Here is a 10,269-nt window from a genome sequence, read left to right on the forward strand (position 1 = left end):
ACAAGAAAAGTTTTGATTTAACTGAAGTTTGATAGAATTTTATTTTATTTGAGTACGTACAGGAAAGGCAAGGACTTTTTTTATTTAGCTGAGGTTTGTCAAGACTTAGTTTGATTTGACTGAGTTAATACATGACATGGGAGATGAAGGGATCAGGGAGAGAGAGGTTGGACATACGAACGTATAGTCCCCAAGTCTCCTTTAATAATAAAGATAATAGGATCCACCTCAATACCAACTTATAAAATAGCGACAGTATTAAGAAAACATAGGTCTTAAGAAAAAAGAAAAATTCCATTTCTGTCCCTATTCACACTTACCCCTAATTTATAGATCTACTCAGTTTTGTCCCTATTCCATCGTGTGTTGTTATGGAAAATACTCATGAGCCATGTTTCCTTTAGATCTTCACTACTTTCTAAGCTTCATGACGTTCCTATGTAGTTGTCGATGCTATCCTTTCTTTTGTAGAACTCCCAAAAATCTCTGTGGATATCATTATTTCGTTTTTTAGTGTTTATGTTTTTAAGGAGAATAAATATTTTCAAGGATGCTACAAAAGGACGAAAGGCACTGTCAGCCATATAGGAATGTCGCGAAGGTAAGAAAGTAGAGAAGACATGAAGGAAACATTGCTTAGGGGAATTTCTATAACAACGCACGATGAAATGGGGGCAAAACTGAGTATATCAAAAAATAACGGGTAAATGTGAGTAGTGGGTTCGAATTATTGGTTGAGATGAAATTGTCCCTAAGGAAAAAGATAGCCTTATGACCCACTCTCAAGCATCTGTGAGAAAGGATTAAATGTGTGTTTTTTTGTTAGGGATTATATGTGTGTTCTTTTTGTTAGGGATTTTACCGATGATAATTATGGTTTCTTGGACTCTAGGGTTTGAGAAATGTGTGGTGAAATAGACCATATAGACTTTCCATGGGGGAGACAATTTTTGTCGTAATGAACATATGTAATGTAGGAATTCACACATCCTTCAGAGGAATGGGAGTGGATCTTTCGCTCCACATTTATTTGCACTTCTAATGATTGGTGAAATTGCTTGTAAGTGGTTTTGACTCAACTTTCATTGCCAACATATCATTTACCCTCTATCAACATTCACCCCCTCCGCTACACACAATTGCCAAAATACCAGTTGATACCATTAGTAGAAGACGAAATCAGGGTGGCATCAAGGATCATCGGTTGTAGTGGTGGAGGGCGGAGAGCTATGGTGGCGGTGCCGCATTTATGAATCAATGGCATCAATAGCGAGCAAGTTTTGGATAATATGGGGTGTCGAGCATAGGGTTTCAGAGCAGGAAGATGAGAGGGGGTGGAGGTAGTAGAGAATGAGGAAGGTGTGCTTCATCAGACTCGTCGCACCAATTGATTTGATGCATACATCGACTCAAGCCCATTGAGGGCACACACACGCCCACAAATTTGATCATATATTTTTAGATAATTTGAAAACATAGAGTGCAAGATCAATTATCAAGAAATGTTACGAAAGAATATCAGATGAAAAAAAAGTAAAATTATGAGAGGGGTGGGTATCTTTTTGGCTCTCGGGTTCCCAAAAAGGCACTAATCTCAATCAACAATTAGGGTGTGTAGGGAAAAGCGATTAAATGCATAATACATAATAAATACATATAAATAAACCTAGACACCTGGGTCATGCTCATTAGAAGCTTTTGTCGACATAGCAAGAGGGTGCGTAAATCACTTGAGATTTTTAATGTATCATCCTTGCTCGTGCCTATATTCCGCATTAATAGCATATCTATCATCAAAATCAAACAATAATAGTCTATCTAGATTTGAATATTCCATTTATTCATGTTGATGTAGCATTGAATTCCTAAAAATCATGGGATATCAAGAAATTTCCCCCCAAAACTAGTAACCACGAAATTCTTAGTTTCGTTAGAAGAGACGTAATTTCTGAAATCATTATCGTGGTATCTTCCTCTCTTATCGAATCAAAGTTGAATTCTGAAAAATCATGAAATGCATTGGATGCGTGCTTCAAGAAAACCCTGAATTAGTATGATGAGCTTCTTAATTTTCTAAGCAATTAACAAAAACTTATCATTGTACTGTAGTTTTGTACTAAGGCCCTATTTGTTTAAAAAGTGTTAGGACTTTTTTTTAGTCCCAACTAAAAAGTCCTTAGTCCTTACTTGTTTGATTTCAGGGACTAAACATGGATCAGAGGTTATTAAATGACATGCTAAAAGACCATGTTACCCATACTAATGGACTAGAGGTTATTAAATGACATGCTAAAAGCAGGGACACTGTTGGAAAAAGTTTCAGAAAGTCCCAAAAAAGACTCTCCCTTAGGGACTTATTTCTTTAGTCTCAAATGCCCACTTTTAGTCCCTAAAAGTCCATCCTGTTCGGTTTAGATAGGACTAAAAGAGACTTTTTTAGTCCCTACACTAAAAAGTCCCTCTAAACAAATACCCCCCTAAACCAGCATCAATAAATATGGACCCGCTTTATCTCAAGCTCAAACCCTTTTTATTCCATACAATAAGAGCAACTCCAACGGGCCGACCCAAACGGACGACGAATTTGTCCGCTTTTTATCCGGCGTCCGCCCTGTTTTAGATTTGGGTCGACAATGCGCCCAACGCGCCGACCCATTTCATGTCCGCAATCAACATTTAAAAAAAAGGCCCGTGGCCGATCATGCCAGTGGCCATGTCTCATGCCGGCACCATGCCAGCGCTGGCATACAATGCCGACTTCGAAAAAATAAGACCATAGTTCATGCTGGCGCACTCGCCAGCCGGCCGACACACATGCCAGCACACAAAAAGGATGGGACTTGAGTTCGACCACGCCATCGCGGCCCCCATGGTCATGCCAGCACACCTGCCGGCATCCAAAAAAGATGGCGCTCGCCGCCATAGATCACTCGTTGTCGAACTTGAGCATGTCGGCATGCATCTTCTCGAACCACGACCTCTTCCTTGGCGACACGGTGTTGAGATCCACCTTCATGATCTCCACCCCCGTCATCATGCTCGCGAGAGCCACTTCTTTGGCCTTGGTCTTGGTGTTGGCGGCCTCGATCTCTAGCATCTTGGCTTGCTTCTCCGCCTGCATCTCAAGCATCCGTGCTTGCTTCTCCGCCTCCATGTCAAGCCTCCTCCTTTGGATTTCCAAGAAGGCGTTCATTTGCTCTTCTCTTTCTTGCCGGCGCTTCTCCTCCCTTGAGTCCTTCTTGGTGATCATGCCCTCCACGGTCGCGATCAAGGCGATCTATGTCGCATCCCGCTTGTCCTCCTTCTTGGAGTTGGCATTCCCTCGCGGCCAAGCCTTCTCGCCATCCCCAATCTCCTCCACGGCTTGCTTCCCACCACGCGACTTGATGGCGACATATTGCGTCTTGAACTTATCCTCGTCTTTGATCACCCTAAAGCAATGGGAGAGGTTGAAGCACTTGCCATTGTGGTTGGACCTTGAATGACTCCAAAGCTTGAAATGCCTACAAATGTATTTCATGCAAGCATATTGGCAAAATGATATGCAAACGAACACCCAAGATAAACTTGATGACACAAAAAGAGGGCGGCTTGCTAGCATACCATGTCTTGCATGCCGATGCCGCTCATGGGACGGGCCTTGACGCTCTCAAGAGTGGCACAAAACTTATTGCACTCTTGTTGGATCACCCTCCAACGCTTTGAAATAGACACCCACCCCCGCGCTTAGTATTTGGTACGACGGAAACTTCTTCCGCTCATGGAACTGACGGTGAACACGAATCCAAAAGGTTGAATGCTTTTGTTCGGCACCCGTCTTGGGGTCTTGCCCAATGTCTCTCCAACAATCGCAAAGAAGCTTGTCCTCGACCGCAGTGTATGCCTTAGTCCGCTTGCTCTGGCGCTTCGGCTTCGTCCCGTCTGCTTGGTTGGCGAGCTCGTCCTGAAACAAAGGCTCCGCTTTGATGTCGCACTCGTCCTCTTCCTCTAGCCCGTAGTCCTTCGGGAACTCATGGTCGAGAAGGAAGCCGTCCAGGTCCAAGCCGACCTGATCACGCATGAAGGCGACCTGATCTTCATTGTAGCCAGCGGGCGGCGTGGACGCCCCTCGGCCATCCTAGCTTTGTGTCTCATCGGGATCGAAGCCAGCGGCATGCGCACCACCCTTGAAGATCATGTTCTACATGTAGTCGTCGCCGGCGGTCGACATTCCATCGAACATGTTGCGCGGGCCGACAGCTGGTCGGCTGGCGGTTGCCGTGCGCGTTTCCTCTCGCCTTCGGCTGACGAGCCAGCGGCCACCGGTGGCGTTGAGGTCGATGGCCGCGGGCGCGGGCGTGGAAGGCGCGACCACTCTCACCTCGGGCGAGCACTCCCCCGAGAGGCGGGAGGCCTGCGGGTAGACGTGGAAGCCGGGCACCGGGTTGCAAGCCGACGCGCCGGGCGAGTCGGGCAGCACCGCCCGAGGGAAGGCAGATGAGCCGGTGCTGACCGCGACGACGTTTTGACGAGGCCGTGCTGGCTAGGGTTTAACCCCAGCATGTAGAGCGCCTCTCTCGTTGCCGCCGCGACGCGGGCGTTGGTGACCTGTTGCTGCGCGGCGGCGGCCCCTGCGATGGCTTCGTCCCTCGTGTTCGCCGCGTGCCTCTGGTCCTTCCTCTTGGCCGACTCCTTTGCCCGTTGTTCGGCGTCAGCACCTTCTTCGGCTTCGGCGCGGCGGCCTTCCGGGGGGCGCGAGGCTTGCCTTTGCCGGACGAGGCGAGGAAGGCGAGGCCGACGGCGGTGTCGAGGTCGAGGTCGTCGTCCATAACGGGCGTGGGGCGGGAGCGTGCGTGGGCGAGAGGTTTTTTGGGAGGAAATGGGGGGGGGAATGATGGTTGATGCCACCGAGCGGCGGACCCAGGGAAAGGAGTAGGCGCGTGCGCGTCCATCTCTTGTCCGCGTCGACGCAAATCTGGCTCAAAATTGGACCGAAAATGAATCGTCAGGCGGAACCAAGCGGACGCACGTCCGTTTAGGTCGACGCGTTGGACCGACTTTTATGTCCGCGCTGACCCAAGCGGACGATGATGAACACAATAGGTCGTTCCATTGAAGTTGCTTTGATATACTCCAACAACCGTTCTTCCGAAACGAAACTCCTTCCTCACATGACATCCAAAAAGAGCCACCGACGCCCGAATGAAAAGGCAAAAGCCACTCGCTCATCCGCCCAACATTCAAATTCCGAATCCGCCTTTTCCTTTCCACAACGAAAGCACGGGGAAAAGGGCGCGTGGGCCCCGCTCCCCTCGGGAAACCTTCTCTTCCCCGCAAAGCTCACGAGTGACGACGAGTCGAGTCGAACGAACGAGCCAGCACGAGCACGAGCACGCGACGACCTCCTACCCAAACCATTTCTATTTTTATTTTCTCTCCTCCGAGGTCGAAAGGAAAACAAATCGCCGGAAGGAAGGAAAAGACCCACCCAGCTGCCCCGCCCCGCCTCCCCAACCCCAACCCCAACCCCAAATCCCATTCCATATAGCCGCCGCCGAGCCGAGCTACTGCCCTCCCACGTCGTCTCCTCCACCACACCCCACCCCCTCCCATCCCCTCTCGTCCGCCCGCCCGCGCGCCCGCGCGCCCGACCCGACCCCCGCCCGCCGGGTGATTGGGCGGGCCTGCTGAGCGTAGCTTTTTTTTTTTGAATTCCGCGCCCCGGGCGGCCCATCTGCCCCCCGCCAGGCGCCGCGGCAGATGTCGCTGTATTTCCGGCGGCTCTTCAACCGGCGGCCGCCGGCCGGGCTCGTCGAGATCTCCAGCAACATTCTCGGTGCGTGCCTCCTCGCCGAACCCCCCCTTTCTCTCCTCATCCTCGGTTATTATTAAGCTTTCCTCGAGGCGTGATTACGCTACGTTGCTGGGCTCCGTTCGGGTAAAACTCTGCCCGCCCGCCCTCGGCACGGACCTGTTCGTTGCACATGGAAAACCTTGCTCGTGTTGCGCGCATGGGGGCCATCCAGCTCGAACCTCCCAAGGTTTTAGTCCGCGTCTTTGCGATTAAAGTAGTACGACCTGTTCTCTTCTTCTTCTTCTTCTTCTTCTTCTTTCCTCCATGTTATTTGCCTTTTAAAGTTGTTAGCCCGTGAGAAAATTCGTGTGGACGATACGCGGGTTATTGTTTAATAGACTACAGTTTTATCAGACGCCAGGACTGCGTCAAAGACCTTGTGCTATCGTGGTGACATTGCTTTCTTGTCTTGACCCGGCAGAGGCTGCGCAGGAGGCCCATTCATCAGCTGTCGCTCAACTTTTGCATTTCTGACCATAACAGGGACGCTTTAGAATACGGAGGATTAGTTGGTTATCCCTTACCAGGCTGTCGTTATTTTCCAGCATTACGTTTCATTCGGTGGGTGCGATTCGGTCCCATCAGGTGACATTTCAACAAGTTTTAGCATGAGGTGGCTCCAGGGCTTTAGGTTCTCCGGGCACGAATATGAATTCCTCATTAAATCATTGCCACATAAGCAAATTTGCTGAGTTGGACCTGAAGTTAATGGGTAGTCATGAATTATTCATCAATGGCTCAAATCAGGTCACATTTCGAAGATACAACATGCTTTAAAGCTCGAAGTTCCGTGCCTGAGATAAAAATATATTTTGCAGTAGGTATTTGGTTTCTCCTTTTTACTGGGAAATGAACTTGTGTACATCTTGGAATTATTTATGTTTCGCATTACTTCATTAGGTCATTTTTTTACAGAAGAACTAGCAGTTAGTTGAGTAAGTTGGCTTACAATTCAACAAGGCTTATTGCTTTCTATTTAATCTGACTGTCTGAAACTAGTATACCATTTTGTTTCTATCAGACATCTGCTTGCGTAGCATATGCATACCAAGTTACCAACTACCATTTTGTTTTCTCATCGTGCATGGATGTTTTATTGTTTAAGTTAAATGTTTCCAAGTGGGTACATGCTTTGTTCACATTACTTTTATATATGAAAACGCTCACCTGCTACCACCGGAAAGGCTTTGTATGCTTGCGGTGATTTCACTTATTAATAGCAGAACTGAGATTGCTCTCATTGTCACCTTTTAGATGCTAACTTTTGGCTACTTCTTTATTTTCCAGTATTTGACCACTGCTTCTCCATGGATATGTTTGAAGAAGACGAATTGAAGCCATACATTGGAGGCATCTTAAAACAGCTACTTGCGCGCTACTCCATCGATTCATTAATGGTATTCAACTTTGAGGGAGGAAAGAAGAACAACCAAACTGCCCGCATTTTCTCAGGCCATGATATGAGTGCGATGGGTTATCCACGTAACTATGAGGGGTGTCCTTTGCTCACCTTGGAGATGATTCACCATTTTCTTAGGTCTAGTGAAAGCTGGCTCTCATTAAGTCAGGACAACTTCCTGCTTATACATTCAGAACATGGTGGGTGGCCGGTCCTTGCTTTCGCATTGGCAGCCCTGCTGGTTTACCTTCGAAGGTGCAAAGATGAGAGGAAGGCGTTGGAGATGATCCATAAATATGCACCACCTGGGCTGGTTGAGCTTTTCTCACCACTGGACCCAGCACCTTCTCATTTGAGATACTTGAAGTATGTGTCGAGACGGCACAACTCACCAGAATTGTGGCCACCTGCTGACAGGATGCTGAACTTGAACTGTGCAATCATCAGGACGGTACCGAATTTTGATGGTCAAGGGGGATGTAGACCAATATTTCGAATTTATGGCCCAGATCCCCTGGCTCCTCATGACAGTAGTGCCAAAGTTCTGTTTTCAACTCCGAAGACAAATGATTTTGTCCAGCTTTACACGCAGGTATAATTTTGCTTTGTTATCATGAATTTTTTTAGTGATCTGTCACAGTAGGACTGGTTTTGTTCTATACTGTAGGGTTATAAGTTGAACATCATTAGTTCATTACTGGTCTATTCTCAATAGGGGAAAACATAAATATTACACCCTTGAAGTCTTGAGTCATCTAGTTTCTGTGCTGACCTCATAAACTGCAAAACACTCAAATCACACTCCTGGCCAAAAAGGCTAAAACAATCCTTGTTGCACCTACTGTTGGTTAAGTGTGATTTACACCTTTTCTAGTTCTTTGCCCAGCCGTCATGCTGGCAATTATGCCACATCAGCAAAATTCAGCTTATTTGAATACCACCATGTTATCAAATTTATCTGGTTTGGACAGTTGAACGTTTGAAGTTAGATAGGTTGAAGAATGGAGAGTTTATTATGTAGAGTTTTTTCTTCTTGAAATACTTAAGATTTCCATGGACATCTGGAGTACACATGTAGCTCAATTTGTTTTCTATAATGGTTCTGAATAAGTTCAAACTTGAAAGCACATAATATTGTATCACTTCATATAACCAGTTTATTTTTTACATGAAAGTTGCTACTGATGTCTGTACTGATCCTGGCAAGATATCCTTAAGCTGAAATTGCTGAACTGAAAACATTGTACTGTTTTTGTTCATAATTTCAGGAAGACAGTGAGATAATCAAGATTAATATCCGATGTCCTGTTCAAGGAGACGTTGTCATGGAGTGCCTCAGCGTGGATGAGGACTTTAAACATGAAGTGATGGTATTCAGAGTTATGTTTAGCACAGCTTTTGTCGAAGACAATCTCCTGTTACTTGATAGGGACCAGATTGACATTCTGTGGGACACGAAACACCGGTTTCCTGTAGACTTCAGAGTTGAGGTAATAAGATAATCCCTATAGCTTTATTCAGCTGTGCACTTTACCTCTATACATAGTAATGGGGTATTTCTGCCTGATAATGATAGGTTATATTTTCCGAGATTGATGCGACCACATCGATTAACACTTCTGAGCCAGAAAGCGAAAGCGAAAGCAATCACATCACGGATGCTGCATCAGAACAGAAGGGTTTGAACAACGTGCATGATGGCTTTGATGTGATACCCCTGCAGGAAACGGAAATCAGCAATGGCACACATGAACATAACATTCTAGATATCAGATCTGTCCAGATTTCTCAGACAGAACCAGAAAATATCCATTCTTCTGCACCAAAGTTTGATGGAGACAAAGATGATGTTATTCACACATTATCCTTGCCAGAAGCTGAATCCGTAGGTCCAACCACTCAAGATGCTGTTGCTGATACATCATCCTCGCAAGAAGCTGAATCCGTAGGTCCAACCTCTCAAGAACATGAACTTGCTGAGAACGCTTCTGCAGGGGAGGAATCGGAAGGGGGTACGATCGAGAGCACAACCAATTCTGATACGCCGTTGGTAGACCCCCCAGGTGGTTCAGAAGCTGACGCAGCCACTGTTGAATGTTCTGACACCAACTCAGAGTCAGGTTCACGTTCAAGCAGCAGCGCTTCATCTAGCTCACCAAAGTTCGACGAAGATACTGAGGAAGCTGGTACAGCTGATGCCGAAGTACAGTCGATAGAACTGGAAGGATCTTGAGATTGCGACGCGGCGCTACTGTAAACTGGGGCAGCACTGGTCCATTGTGCCGCCCTAAATGTAGTTTAAACATATACACTTCCACAGTAGAGTGGAGAATTGTTGGTCGTCCAGACCAAAAGCATTGTACAGTCTACGTTGGTTAAACATGTGAGATATTTTCAGATCATTTTCAGATTTTGGAGTTGGAGGCATATGGTAGATGGAGGTAGAGCTTCAGTTCTTTTAGGAGTATCATTTTCATGGCTACTTGGGTGCAACCTGTAAGACAATGTGGTTGTGCCGGAGTTGGTTGACGGTGAGCTTGTGGCGCCAACCACTTTCTTTCGGCTTTTCTTGCCTGATGACGTTGGTTCTTGTTTCTTTTCTTACTATTCATTATTTATGAAACCTACAGTTATTAGGCTGAGTGGTTTGATGCCAACATTTCGCAAAGTCAAAAGGTGCCAAAAATTGGCAACTTGTTATGAGCTTAAGAAAGAAAGTTTATAACCGACCAATTACTAGCAAATATTTGGCATTTGCCAAATTTTGACATCAATTGTCGGCATCAAACCAATCGCCAGTTGAGTATATCCTGACGTTGTCCAAGAAATGGTTAAGCGCAGTAGGAAAGATGTAAAGGATTTGGCCAGGAGCTCAAGCTGTGGCCTGAAGATGGATCCATAGCTCACAGCCTGAGGCAAGATCGGCTGCTTCACTTCCTCAATTCAACCGAACTAGCCAAAAACATGATAGAGTCGAACAGTATATATGAAGTACCGCAGTCATCTCTCCCGGCGTGAAGACGACGGATGCAGCGGA

The 10,269-nt window shown here is 46.5% G+C and overlaps 1 protein-coding gene across 1 annotated transcript; it reads left to right on the top strand.

Moving 5' to 3' along the window:
- The first annotated feature begins 5,426 nt into the window (after positions 1 to 5,426).
- On the top strand, positions 5,427 to 9,792 carry LOC123411044 (formin-like protein 6). The gene is made up of 4 exons (XM_045103966.1): positions 5,427 to 5,815; positions 7,121 to 7,824; positions 8,501 to 8,722; positions 8,809 to 9,792. The coding sequence occupies exons 1-4, from the start codon at positions 5,740 to 5,742 to the stop codon at positions 9,463 to 9,465; spliced, it is 1,659 nt and encodes a 552-aa protein (XP_044959901.1). The 5' UTR covers positions 5,427 to 5,739; the 3' UTR covers positions 9,466 to 9,792.
- Positions 9,793 to 10,269: the final 477 nt, after the last annotated feature.

The sequence above is a fragment of the Hordeum vulgare genome, chromosome 7H (assembly GCF_904849725.1).
Source record: "Hordeum vulgare subsp. vulgare chromosome 7H, MorexV3_pseudomolecules_assembly, whole genome shotgun sequence".
NCBI classification, from domain to species: Eukaryota; Viridiplantae; Streptophyta; class Magnoliopsida; order Poales; family Poaceae; genus Hordeum; species Hordeum vulgare.

Coding starts and splice junctions, on each gene's coding strand:
- LOC123411044 (XM_045103966.1), top strand. CDS start 5,740: ATGTCGCTGTATTTCCGGCGGCTCTTCAACCGGCGGCCGCCGGCCGGG. Junction 5,816..7,120: donor GATCTCCAGCAACATTCTCG/GTGCGTGCCTCC, acceptor TTTATTTTCCAG/TATTTGACCACTGCTTCTCC. Junction 8,723..8,808: donor CTGTAGACTTCAGAGTTGAG/GTAATAAGATAA, acceptor TGATAATGATAG/GTTATATTTTCCGAGATTGA.